The following is a 14,703-nucleotide window of genomic DNA, read 5'->3' on the forward strand; positions in this document are numbered from 1 at the left end:
CTGTGCTGTTTAAAAATAAAAAAGGAGGGCAGGCCTGGAAGGAGAGGTGAGGCCCAGTTATGCAAATGAGGATCCAATTAGCAGAGACAATGAAGGGGAGATGCCCTCCTCAGAGTGCCAGGTGGCGGCAAGGTGCTAGCAGGAATCGGGCTGATTAAAACCACTGCTGTAGGAAGTTTTGAAAAATGTTTTCTAGTTCTGCCAAGGCACGGCTAAGAGAAGCACTAGTATTGTGCAACATGAGGTGACCGTCTGAACAGCCCACCTGCCGCTCCTTAGGCATGGGTTCTTACCTCTGTTGTTGAAAGCACGGTGTCCTCATCAAGGCTGAGCACGGCGTCTGTGATGATGTTGTCATAGGGTAGAAAACGGCTGCTCATAACCTGGGAGGAAGTAGAAGTAGGCAGTGGGGAGGGAATGAGGGAAAGAGGTAACTTCAGAGTCTTGTTTTCAGGACAATTCTCCCATCCTCACCTGCATAAAGAATGTGCTACTACCATGTCACCCCTCAACACTGAAGGAATCTCATTTCTCATCAATGCAGATTTATTTGTTCAACAATTATTGGGCACCTACTGTGTACCAGGCATCTTGCTGGTCAAAGAGGGTACAAAGATAATTAAGATATATTTCCCTGTCTTTGAAGAGTTCATGGTCTGTAGAGGAGACCAAGAAGCAGATGACCAGCCTTTGCTTGATACAAAAAAATGCCAGGAGACCACAGGATGGAGCAACTAGCTGTCTGGAAGAGCAGAGGAAGGCCTCGTAGAAGAAGTGACATTTAAGCAGGACCCTGATGGGCAGAAAGAATTCACGAGGTATAGATAGTAATGAAGCATTAAAGACAAGACTTGGCAGATGCAGAGGCATTGAGGAGAGAACCCGCATCCTGACATCCACTCTTCCCGATCGACAGAGTGAACGGATGGAGAGGTGATTCCAAGTGTGGACACAAACCACAGGAAGAGCAGATCATAGAAGATGCTGCTTTTACAAATTACAAACATTTACAAATTAAAATATATATTAGCACAGATTAAATATATACACATATATGAGCAGCTACAGCAAGCAAAGGTAATATTAAAGTTACAAATAACTTCATTAAAATGAAAAGTATACTGATTTAAAGAAATATATTAGGCCAGGCGTGGTGGCTCATGACTGTAATCCCAGCATTTTGGGAGGCTGAGGTGGGTGGATCACTTGAGTCCAGGAGTTCAAGACCAGCCTGACCAACATGGTGAAACCTTGACTCTACTAAAAATACAAAAATGAGCCGGGCATGGTAGTGCATGCCTGTGGTCTCGGCTACTCTGGAGGCTGAGGCAGAAGAATCACTTGAACCTGGGAGGCAGAGGTTGCAGTGAGCTGAGATTGCGCCACTACACTCCAGCCTGGGTGACAGAGCAAGACTCTGTCACAAAAAAAAAAAAAAAGAAGAAGAAAAATATTAAATAATAGCACACATGATCCATGGATTTAGAAAAATTGTGAAGGTGGTGTATGCATAAAGTTTGGGCAGTTCTAGAATAAGGAAAGGTTCCCTTTGTCTCCAGTGTTAAGTTGCTTCTTTCCCTGGCCTTTGTCCCTTCAAAGTTGATGGTGGGTGTGAATTCAGAGAGGATGTCATCATCATTACTCTAACTTCTGGAAGAAGGTGGTGGGCACGTGACTACGTGTGCACACACAGGTGTGTGTGTGTGTGTGTGTGTGTAGTGGGGGCTTTGGAGATTATGGCATCAGCTGGAAAAATTGAGGGTGGAGAGGTTACCCTGTGATAGTCATAACTTAACCTTTGTGTTGAATGTACCATAGAAGAACTAACCACAAGAATGCTGATACCATAAGAATAACATTTTTTGAACATTTACTATGTGCCAGGATATGTTCCACGTCCTTCATATGTATCACTGGGTTTCATCTTTGTAAGAACGCCATTTTACAGGGAGGGAAACTGAAATACGCAGGTTAAGTATCTTGCCCAAAACAAACCCAGGATTTTCCCCCAGATGGTGTGACTCTATAGAGCACCTTGGCCACTGGTCCTGGAAAGGACCTCACAAGTGAATTTAGGAACACATATGCCAATCACGTCCTCACCACCTTCTTCCAGAAGTTATAGTAATAATGATGACATCCTCTCTGAATTCACACCTGCCATCAACTTTGAAGAGACAAAGGCCCAGGGAAAGAAGCAACTTAACACTAGAGACAAAGGGAAAGAGGAAAAGGGTGGTAGCTAGCCAGCTGCCAAAGCTGCAGTCTCCCCAAATCTGAATACTCCTAGGGGCCAGCTCAACTGCAGGCCTCATCTCAAACTCGGTTTATTTGCCTGCAAAGCTACCAGCGCACCTAGGACTTCAATGAATGGACAGTGCCCACTCTAAGTCATTTCTGAGAGCTCAAGGGACATATCTGTAGCATACACGGCTTCAGGGGTTGCTCCTACACATCTGTCAACTTGGTCAGGTTATTTTGCTGTTGTTGTTTTCTCAGGCTTTTAAAATAAAACACAAAGTGATCAGCAACCCCATAGACACAGTGCTCAGAATTCTCAGCCTGAAGCAATCCTCCTGATACTCTTTACATGTCCACCGACTAACGCAGAAACCATTAGCTGCCAGCTTAGCACTGCCCTGACCTTTCCCTTGTTAAGCCTACAGGGGAAAACTGCACAGACAAGGCCTATAAATTTAAAACAGAATTTTCCAGCCAAAGCAGCAAACATATTAATTTTAAATTCATGGAGATAGAGATTTTAAAATGCAGAATGAGGAAGATGTAGGGCTTCTTCCCCATCATCTGCCCAACCCTAGGTCTTAAAGGGATCTGTTTCCTTTTTTTCTGAACCTGTCTCATCAACAGAGGTAAAAAGCCCAAAAGCCATCCACTTTCGAATTCTCATGCAGAAATGAGAGGCTTTTTTTCAAATATGTTGCCTCAGCGACCTTCTTAAATGGATTAGCATGAGAGAAACCAATGTACTTACAAAGTCAATCCCGAGTGAACTGAGTTTTCCTTGTTAGTTCATTTAAGAAAGATTTAGCTACCATGTGAAAGCCCAACTCTTTTAAAACGAATAAACATGCTGGCCTTGGGCAGTGGCTCACATCTGTAACCCCAGCACTTTGGGAGGTCGAGGTGGGCGGATCACCTGAGGTTGGGAGTTTGAGACCAGTCCGACTAACCCCATCTCTACCAAAAACACAAAATTAGCCAGGTATGGTGGCGCATGCCTGTAGTTCCAGCTACTCGGGAAGCTAAGGCAGGAGAATCGTTTGAACCCGGGAGGCGGAGGTTGCAGTGAGCTGAGATCACGCCATTGCACTCCAGTCTGGGCAACAAGAAACTCTGTCTCAATAAATAAATAAATAAATAAATAAACAAACAAACAAACAAATAACATGCCTAGGAAGTGACCAAGACTCAAGAAGTTTACTGTCTTGCGGTGTGTGTGTGTGTGTGTGTGTGTGTGTGTGTGTGTGGCGGGGGGTTGGGGGGGCACATAAGAAATATACACAAGTAATTATATAAAACACAATAATAGTTAAGATTTATTGAGCATCCACAGTGTACCCACACTTTTCAGTACATTTATTTATGTAGTCTGACATAATCTGATCTTTTTGGCGACCTTATTAGTTACATATTATGACTCTTTCCATTTATTGAAAGGGGGCATGGAGACACAGAGGATTAAGAACTTGCTTTAAGTCACACAAAAGTAAGTTTGACTTTAGAGCCCATAACACAAATCCTAACGTTATGATGTCTCCCAGAAGAGGAGCTAACATTTATTGAACCCTTGGTGCATGTATAATAGGCACAGGAGTAAGCATCTGATATGCAACGATCTCATTTAATCCTCAAAATGGGTCCATGTCATAGCCCAGGTTTCCTAAAATACTGAGCCTGATGCAAGACTTAAGTGCAAAAGCTTTACTCTGAGGTGCAATCCCAGGGCACTGAGAGTCAGGGAAAAGACATAGGAAGCACCCAGCCCACTAGATTCAGTGCCCAAGGTGGAGGCAAGGACTGAACAAATGCCAGGAGCCTGAATATAGATGCAGCGGGGAGGATCTGAGGCATCTTGTAAGAGACATCTGATAAAGCCCACGAGAAAGGTACTATTATTATCACCACCATTTTATAAATAAACGGGGAGTTTCTTTTCACTGAGAACGAAAATATAAAATCAATCAGTGAGTCAGAGCATGAAAATGCTATACTACCTAAAGAAATCGGAATGGCTCCCAGACAGACTGGATTGTGTCTGAATATCCTGACATATCCAAAGAAAGACATTATCCACCAGAAGCAGAGCTGGTCTCCTTGACCCATGGAAGCATACCAAACAAAGAATCCCAAAGTTCAACCTTAACTGCCTGCCTCTGAGCACTGTTCATGGCTTCAGGCATTGGAATTGGAACACTGCCATTCCTGTGATGGGTTATTCTATGGGGGGATGGATATAAGGGGTTGCATGAAACCATGCTTATGGTGAGATGGATTCGCGAGAGAGGCATGTGATTATTCCAACATCCACCTTCTCTCATAAATGCTTACCAAGCAGCTCTTTAATAAACAGCTTGCTTGACTCCAGCCTTATGAGGGCCATGGCTACATTTGTCACATTCCCCACTGTGTTCCAAGCCTGTTACACAGTGCTCAGCACACAGTAGGCACTAATAAATGGGAAACGAATGGATAATGCACTGATCATCTTGTCCATGTGACAGTTACAATTGCATTATGTCAAACCATATGAAATTGCCACTTTTGGTGAGTCGATGATGATATCAAATGGTGCAGCCTAATAAACTTAATTTTGTCATTCTGGCGCAAAGGTGTGAGCCACTCTCTTATGACCTGACCCCTTGGGGACTGATAAGGAAAGTGTTTTAGATGGCACTGCTTCACCAATCTCAATTTCATTTAGTAGTGACTATTTCCTTCACAACGGGTAAGATCTATAAGAAAGCAACAAGCAAAAGCTAGAGAAAAAAGAGCTGGGTGCTATTTAGTAGAAGAAATTTCAAGGAGGAGGTAGCATGCAAATGGGGGCTTAAAGAATATATGGGAATGTTGACAAGCAGAGATGATGAGTTAAGGAGGGGTGGTCAAGACTTACAAATGGCAAAGTCAAAATTAGAGGTAGGAAGAGACACAGCGCAATTCAGCTAATTAGAAATGATCAAATGTGGTAGGGGACAGGGTCTGTAGGGAAAGCAATGAGAGAAAAGATTGGAAGGCTGGCTAGGGCCAGAATATACATGGCCTCAAGTGTTAATTGGAAGCACTAGCAAATGGAGACCTTAAGGGCCGGGAGATGATCAGAAAGATAGTTCAGCTCTAGGCAAAGCGAACTGGAGAACAGAAGAAAGGCCAGCTATGCAGCACTTGTGACAATCTTTACAGGCAGATGCCAAACAAAACTAAGGTGAAAATGTCCTTTTTAAAGGGAATGGGAGAAAGAGCCACTATTCTGATAGACATAGCTCATTCAGATTAATCAGCAAACCTCATGCATCCAGACATAGCTCATTCAGATTAATCAGCCAAGCAAACCTCATGCATCACCACCACCATAAGCTTTATCTTCATCCTTGTCATTTATAGAAAGATAACTACTGCCAGTTCCTGACTTTACTTAATCCTAACAGCAACCCTGCAAGGTATATATTATTGTTTCCTTTTTGTAGATGAGGAAACTGAGGCTCATAGAGGTTAAGTATACACACAAGGTCATAAAGCTACAGAAGAGTTGGTAGGAAGACCCAGGTTTCCCTGATTTGAAAGCCTATTGCGGTCAAAGCTGAGAACATTCTGAGAAAAGTACAGTTTTAGAAAAAATAATCCAGGAACAGCGAGAAGACATCTAGGGCCAAGACCCAAAGTGCCCCATGGAGAAACCAAGGCTCCACAGTGGTTCCACACATAGGTTCCCCTTCGAGTCTTACCTTGCTCTCTCCTTCAATGACGATGACAGGCACAGCAGTGGCAGGCCAGCGGTGTTTGGCTGGTAGGGGCTTGTCACAATTCCATAGAACTATGATCTGAAAGGGATGGGGTTCATTAGATGGCTGGGGTAGGATGTATTTATGTAGGCCTCCAACCCAAAGCCTCTTCTCAGAGTCAGAAAGAGAAAGAGGAGCTGGAGATCTCAGCGAGACAGAACGGCAGACATCAAAACTGAGTATTAAAGTGAGTCCATTCCCACACAACCTCAGAACATTATCACCCCAACAACTGGAGAGAGGACAGAAAGAGTAAACAAACAAACAAAGAGACAAACAAACAAAACCAACTGTGTCCGGGAATAGGGGAAAGCTGCGGGAAAAAGAATTTCAGGGTGGCTGGAGCTTAATAAAGTGGTTTCCTAAATTCTGATATCTTATGATGGTGTGTGAGATAACAACTCTGATCAAATTAAATAAAAATGTATACTGAGCATCTGAACATCTGCTCTGAACTTGCACTACACCAGGCAATGTGGGAGAAATAAAAAAATTCAAGCTAGAACTAAGATGAGCTCATGTTTTGCATGCTCTAGAATGGTTGCTGATTTTATGTGACTTTATAATTTCCAATAAAGGCATTTAGTTCAAAAATGCATACTTCCTTATTGAATTCTTTCCTTGTTTGTAAACCTTCTTGCATAAACTAATTCACAAATCAGAAAAACCACTGTTCAAGTATCGGCGCAACACTGATTTGGAAAATAGTTACCATAGACATAATCGTCTGCTCCCAATTTTATAATTAGTCATGGTTGCTATGAAAAGAAAAGTTGACGCTTCATGACACCAACAAGTCTGCTTCTTCTAGTGAAGCTTAGTTGCCTGGGTCCTCCCAGAGGCTTTTTGGATGTTACTTTGTCATTTTGACATTTAAAAACAAAATCATGTGCTTATATCTTCTCTAGAGAATGTGTTGGTGTACGTATATATACTTTTTAACCCTATACCAGTGGTAAGGTCTCTCCGGAACCCACCCCTTCCCTGTGCCAGATTTCACTTCCAAGAATTTCTAAGTGGATGAAAAGGGTGTAATGAGGCAGGATGAATGAAAGGGAGTAAGAGGGTATGATGTTAGAGGAGTCCTAGGGAGCCCAGGGAGCCTGGGGGAGAACAGGTAAGCAGGGAGGAATCTCTGGTCTGGAGCTGGAGCAGGCAGGGGCTGCTCTGCCAACTTCCCACTCACCTGGGCACAGTACTGGGACTTGGCTGCAGCCACAAGAAGCTTCAACACCGGCTGGGACTGAGAGACCAGCGGGGTCACCGCATGGATGACTGCAGTGAATTTGGAGGGGGGCTTTAAACCTGAAAAAAAAAGGAGAGCAGAGCCTAATGAAGCGCTGGAAAACAAGACTTAGAAAATCACTCCTCCTTGCTCCACTGCCTCACGCTGAAGCAAATGTTCCCTCCTGGATGATTTCTCCTTTGCTTCTTATGTCCTGACAGGACAGAAACAAGATGAGAAGTTGCTGGTTAGCTACTGCCTGAGTCTAGAGACCTCAATAAATTCCAGATCAACGTCCACTTCTAGGTTCTTGCTTTAATATCCTTTGTCCCTCTTGGTGATGTTTCTGTGATGTTCCTTTGGCTTTTTAGGTACCCAGTGTCTAAATACACACACCATTCACCACCCTTCATGTGTTGTCTCTCCCACAGTGTTTGCAGGTGTCTGATTTTTAATTATGTAATGAAAGGGTTCTACCTGACTAATAGCACTTCAAACAGCTAGCTAGTGGGGAAAAAGGTGAAAGGAACAGCATCCAGGGCCTGACTGTCTAGGTCTGAATCCCAGATCTACCACTTACTGGTGGTGGGACCTTGGAAAGAATACTTAACCCTCTGAGTTTCTACAGCTGGGAAACAGACCTGATAATAGTGCCAAATGTATGGGGTTATCTCGAAAATTCAGTAAGTTTGTCCCCGTGCGGTGGCTCACATTTGTGATCCCAGCACTTTGGGAGGCCGAGGCGGGTGGATCACTTGAGGCCAGCAGTTCAAGACCGGCCTGGCCAACATGGTGAAATCCCGTCTCTACTAAAAATACAAAAATTAGCTGGGCACGATGGCGTGTGCCTGTAGTCCCAGTTACTCCGGAGGCTGAAGCAGGAGAATTGCTTGAACTCTGAAGGCAGAGGTTGCAGTGAGCCAAGATGGTGCCACTGCACTCCAGCCTGGGCAACATAGCAAGACTCTGTCTTAGAAAACAAAAAACAAAAAACAAAAAACAAGTTAATGCATACAAAGCACTTAGAATAGGACTTAGAAAATAACAAGTACTCAATATATGTCAGCAGCTATCATTATCATCACCCTCACCAACATCGTTATTATTTCGGAGAAGAAGCCTCCATATTCCCAAAATCTCTTCTTTGTGTAGCAGTGACATAGCTGAGAAAAAAGTATGTGATGCAGACTTTTGCCAATTGCGAGCTCTGAAGTCCTAGGTTAAAAAGGATCATAGATATGCAAAACAACCACTGTCACCAAAGACACAGAAGTGAGATGGCTTCCCCCCAAGGAGTTTTCCCATAAGAACTCACTAAGAAATTAGAGACAGGTTAAGAGCCTTTTAAAACTTCATTAGTTTAGACCCACTAATTTGGCACTTTAGTGGCTTAACTGCGAGCAACACAGTGCAGGGACATTCAAGTTACGCTTTGATACTGATGGGATAAAGGCTAGAATCAGACTCTATGTGTATTAGAGGATTATACAAAGGTTTTGTAGAGAAAATTATATCATCCAGTAGCACTTTAATTGTATGTTAAAAAGAAGTTAATCTTCCCAATATCTAGATACACATTCGAAGTTTTGCCAAGCAAGAAGAATAAGCGTGATTGAGGGGCTGCCTTTTAAACAGGAATGACAAGTCATTGCCTTTAAATTTTCCTGCAATAATTTAAGAAGCATCATTTACACACCTCTAATGTGATAACTCCAAATGAAGATCTAAATACTGTACAATAAATATACAGAAATTTTTGTCAACCGGTGTCTTAATCTGACCATTTCTAAATTCTAATTACGTTACCCAAATGTCAACCATACACTGAATTAGAGATGGTTCCCATAACAGGTTTGGTTTGGATTAAAAGGTTCTTTGTCACTGGTTGATGCTTCAGGCCAGGAATTTCTTTAGGTTTCATCTCATCAGTTTCAAGCTAAACATGTACAACTTAGAAGGGTGAGGGTGTTATGGAGAACAATGGCATTGAGTGGAAAATCTTGTCTTTTTGCTGTATCAGCTTGGAAGATGCTTTCCTGTCCTAGGCTTTCTCAAGTTTAGAACTGTAACTGAGGGGAAATGTTCATGATGTTTCTAACATGAGAGCAACTGGGGCTCCAAATACATAAATGTCTAAGGCAATAACAGTAGCCGGTGGTAGAGATTTATCCCTCTGCCATTCCCTTTTCCCTACTGTGATTAGACTGAAAACTGCTTGAAAGCAGAGATTGTATCTTATTTGACTTTTAATTTTTAGTACCCAGCAATACATTAGCATAGCACATAAAAGGAGCATAAAAAACCTTGGAAAAATTAATAAATTTGTGCTTGTCATATATTCTTAGTTATTTCTCCTTTCCTCTTATTCAGTTTTTCTTTGGTACGGAATAGAGATGTTGGGATTGTGAAAAAAAAACAAAAAAACAAAAAAACAGGGGAGAGCTCTCCTAACTCCATTTTATATATGATGAGGCGTAAAATGACAGCTAACCCATTGCCATGTTCAAAATGATTTATAATTTGGGGAGCCTATTTCTCAAAAAGAAATTACTAAATATGAAGTAGAGCTGCACAGATAAGAAGTTTTTCTTTTTTTCCATTTTGCAATGCTCTGTTCTGTTTTTGAACTTGATATGTCACTTATAACAAGACTCTAGAAAAAGCAATCTTCAGTGCAGGGTGTTAGATGGACCCCATTAGAATAGAAGAACAAAGGCCCTTAGTTCTGTATGACATCTTCAGGGTAAACAAGGGCAACTCCCTGGAGGAAATTCACTTACCTAAATTAGCATAGTAGTAAGGAAAATCTCCCAGATAAGATGAATACTGTGGTAGTACGAACAATCCTCCAGGATGTTTGTTCCATATTAAACTGTTACGTGATATGTGCTTGAATATTCTGTCCTGAATAATCTAGAAAACAAAACATAGCACACAGTGAGGATGAGATTCTGATGCTATGTGGAAGGAATGATGCCCAATCCACATTTGAAAGATGGCGGCAGTCAGAGTGGCGACTCTACCCTCCCTCCCACTCTAATTCTCCAGATAAAAACGTCTGCGAGACGGAGAGAGTAATGGAGCAATGAAAAAGAGTAACAGAAAGATATGAATTATAGCCAATCAAAGTTCCTAATTAAACTTCAGTTAAACCATAAATTCTACCCTGTCTTTGTATAATAATGAGTCCATGCTCATTCCAAAATAGACTGTGTGGAGCAGTTAGTCTTTCCCTGATGGTTAAACTTCTAAGAACTAAGATACGTTCCAGGCCCCTATCAAGACCTATTCTCAGAGAACAGAGAGGTCAATGTATACTCGTAGACACTGAACGGAAAGCATATTCAAGACATGACACATTCTAGAAGCTATTGAGGTTTTCAGCTGTTCCTTTAATTCAAGAGGTAGATGTGTTTGCTTCTCATATTTCATTTTCCTTTCAAAGTCAATTGTAGGACTTTGGGTACTGGTTACTGAAGTTTTTCTATATTTCATCTCGAAAAGTAGTGAGTTAACAATTGCTTAAAACATCCTACATAATAGGACAAGAACCATGGCATATGAAGACTAATAATAGCCAAGCTAGTTCATTAGTTTCTTTGGACTTTGGGACCTTGCAGATCATTAAATTCTACATTTAGAGTCAAACATCCTCCCATCCCGAATCATTTGTCAGTTGAATGTGATTAGTCCATTTTATAGCTTTCTCTCTGTGACTTTCAAACTCTTATAATTATACCATCCACTCATTAGAATATGATTTGGCAAATAATTAACTTGGTACGGAATTTTATGTTTTCAGCAATGTTTTTTTTTACATTTAAAAGAAAAGAAAAAAATCCTGCCATAAGTCTTGAGATTTAAGACCCAAATCACCATTTTCCAGGTCTCCATTTAATGCAATGTGATTTTAAGTACAGACTATTTTAAATGGAGTTTTATTATTTGCTAAGGTTATTAACACCCTCATCTCATTCCACATGGTGACTAGATAAGTAATAAAGTGGGCTACATTTATCTTTGCAAATCTTATGTTTATTTTCCTAATGACAGAGAAGGAAGGAAGCAAGGAGGAAATTCAGAAGAACTCAAATATCTTAGTTAAATGACTTCTGCATCTTATCTTTCACCCAGATCAAAATTGCTAATTTTATATGGCTGGATAGAGGTTTCTAATTTGGTGGAGATTTTAGCAACCTAGTGAAAATATTTATTTTTACTTTTTGTGTAACAGGGATGTGTTAAAATGCTGTTGTCTTGGCATTAATTATGAGAAAATTGTCATGGTTGTGAAGGATTTTTTTACATGGTTAGCAATTTCACTTTGTACAACATTTATTCCTGTTTTTTATTATTTGTACTTTCCAAATGTACTGTCTATTTATTTCCTTTTTCTAGTTTCTCTTTAGATCCTCCTTTTTTTTTTCTTTTCAAATTTATGTACCTCTTAGGATGTGGTCACTGAAATAAGTTTGGATATCAAGATAGAAAATAAATTGACAATAGACAGTATCATAAATCGAACCTACAGACAAATGGCATGGAACTCAGAGCTGTCACAAAATGGGTCATCATTCACATCAGGTCTTTGGATGTTATGCTTGTCACTGTCATAGACTTTGGTTTAGTATCACAACATTGCTATCTTTTGAAATTCAAGGATATGATAATAAGATATAGCACTCTTCTGAAATAACAAGCATTTTATACTGCCTTCCAATGGATCTTGACAGAAAGATAGAGGACAGGTATGAAAGCAGTAGCAAATGTTGAATTTAACCTGGGTCAAGCAATTTGCCACCTTTGTGTATTATTTTCCTCATCTGTAATAAAGCAATAAAATATCACATTAATTATAACAATGTCTCAGAATTTAAGAATAGCTGCCTAAGTTGTTATACTTAAGACTTCATTTTTGCCTTTAAGAAGAAACTCACTCCTGTGTTTGTTTTCTAGGCATTGGTTTTTCCATTTATTATATAGTGGCAATAGTATAGATATTATATATTACAGATATGTTTCCATATTAATAGTATTCATGATTCATTTTTCTTAATGATCAGTTCAGCATTTTTTCCATGCAAAGCAATGAACATATTTATGAATATGAATAAAATTTTCCACATTTAAGACTGATTCTTCTTCTTCTTTTTTTTTTTTTTTTTTGAGACAGGGTCTCATACAGTTACCCAGGCTGGAGTACAGTGGTGTGGTCACGGCTCTCTGCAGCCTCAAACTTCTGGGCTCAAAGGATACTCTCACCTCAGCCTCCTGAGTAGTTGGGACCACAGGGGAGGGTCACCACACCCAGCTAACTTTTTTATTTTTATTTTTTGTAGAGATGGGGTCTCACTATGTTGCTCAGGCTGGTCTCAAACTCCTGAGCTCAAGCAATCCTTTCTCCCCGGCCTCACAAAGGGTTGGGACTACAGGTGTGAGCCACCGTTCCAGACCAGAATTGATTCTGTAGGACCTTGTCAAAGGGTGTAAGTACTTTTAAGGCTACTCATAAGTATTGCCAAGTGTCTTTCTAAAAGGTTTATATCAACTTGCCTTCTAAAAGCATAAAGAAATATGGATTTCATTTCACCATACAGAAAGATCATTTTTATCCCTCTGCAATTCTTCCTATCACTACCCTGGAGAGCTCCCAGAATCTTTTCATGGCACTTACTGCTTACTCTTTATTGTTGTGGAAGAAGACATCAGATTTAGAGGTTGGATGCTTCTTTGGCTATAAACAAAATCAATACACACACACACACACACAAACACATAATACAAGACTTTTTTTGTTATGGTCCCAGATGGCCCCCTCGATAAGCACAATATTTCTAATTGATGTGAATTCAAAGGGAAGAATGACAGGCTCCTTATTTTTCTTTTTATGTATCCTCTGTTTTCCAAATAATAGACGATTGGTTACAGGTTAAAGTCATTCTATGTAGCCCCTCATCTTGTAACCAAAGCACTGTAGCCTAAGACACACGATGCCACCATATGCCACTTTACTTGAAGCCAGATCAATTGTCTATTTCCATTATCCCACTGATTTTCAAATATCATTGTATGATAGCATCAGCAATACTATGGTTCGGATGTGCATGGCTAGATAACTGAAGAGGAAAATGGAGCATACTTCATAAAACTCCACTAACTATATATCTTCCTAGCTACCACTGGCTCTTTTCATATATTATTATAATCTCAAGCACTTTCTTTCACTCATCTTGATTACGACTAAGTTCCAATGATTCAATCCTTAGTGCCAGGTTATTGTGCAATATTCTGACAAATAATGGAATCCATGAAGGAGCACTGTTTTTCCAGTGTTTTATCATTGACCTCATTGTTACTTCTCAATTTACACAAAAAACTGAGCTCTACAGAGCCTAGTTTGATTAAATAGCTCCTTACTACCAAGATGCAGCATTAGAAAATTTCAATCAAACTGGAAAAACTAACAGAATGCTAGACAGAGCTCTGCACAATGAAATGTACTAACAACTTGACCCTGGCATTGAAGAGAAAATGAGATGTCCTGTTTTCAACTGAGTCTAAGCACTCTACCTACAACTCTAGGGCTCACAATGTTTGAAGACTTCAGAATCCCATTCCCATGGCCTAGAATATAGCAAGCAAGGAGAAAGACCTAGAGTCTGAGTACAGAGCATCCTTAGGCCAGGATCTTCAAGTCTATGCCGTAACTGTGAGTAACTGAATTATTCTCATGCCTTAGTAGCTCCAGCAGTGACTAAATGAAGTATGTTATCTGAGTTCTAAGCCAAGTTCACATTTTTGATACGTGATACTTAAACTGTTCTTATAAACACATTCGCTGTGTTATTTGTGTCTGTGGATGGCATTTTCTTCTATTTCCCCTGATTTTCTGATTATGTTGAATTCTGGGGTACTCTGAGTTATGAAGTATTTTGGAAAACTAGGTAGTACCTGTCATAAATTTGGTTGAGAGGTCAAACTTACAATCCAATCTTGGAACTATATAAAGAGATTTGACAGTTGCTATAAATTCGAATGAAGTATATCATTTTTAGTGTTTTAAAAAAACCCAAAACTGTGTTGCTAAAAAAAAAAAAAAAAAAAAAAAAAAATTGCATGGTTTAAATACAAAGGGGAAAAGGCCTTTTCAGGTTCAGAGATGAGAACAGCTTGATCTTATTTTGATCCTATTCTGACGAATGTAAGACATTCAACTGTTACAATACAAAAATTGAGCACTGCTAACTTAATAGGTGAGAGACCAGATCCATGCAATAAACCATAGGCAAAAGACATGTAATTAATGAGATACCATCTTTCATCTGGCAAATCAGCAAAGTGGTAGATGTGTGTGTTTTAATTACGGATCTGTGAGGCTGACAAGAGCACAGCAAAAGAGAGTCACGCCCAGACAGCTTGTGAGACTTTGGGTGGATATAATGTTTTCGGATAATAATT

At 40.2% G+C, this 14,703-nt stretch overlaps 1 protein-coding gene across 1 annotated transcript in view; it reads right to left on the minus strand.

Annotated features, from left to right (window-relative positions):
* EXT1 (exostosin glycosyltransferase 1) overlaps positions 1-14,703 on the minus strand; it is a 264,728-nt gene that overhangs the window by 13,337 nt on the left and 236,688 nt on the right. Inside the window, exons 5-8 of the mRNA NM_001168973.1 lie at positions 10,026-10,158; positions 7,207-7,325; positions 5,964-6,059; positions 294-383 (exon numbers count right to left, since the gene is read on the minus strand). Coding sequence (NP_001162444.1) covers positions 294-383; positions 5,964-6,059; positions 7,207-7,325; positions 10,026-10,158 — 438 coding nt within the window. The remainder of the gene's footprint in view (positions 1-293; positions 384-5,963; positions 6,060-7,206; positions 7,326-10,025; positions 10,159-14,703) is intronic.

Source organism: Papio anubis, chromosome 8, assembly GCF_008728515.1.
Source record: "Papio anubis isolate 15944 chromosome 8, Panubis1.0, whole genome shotgun sequence".
Lineage (NCBI taxonomy): Eukaryota > Metazoa > Chordata > Mammalia > Primates > Cercopithecidae > Papio > Papio anubis.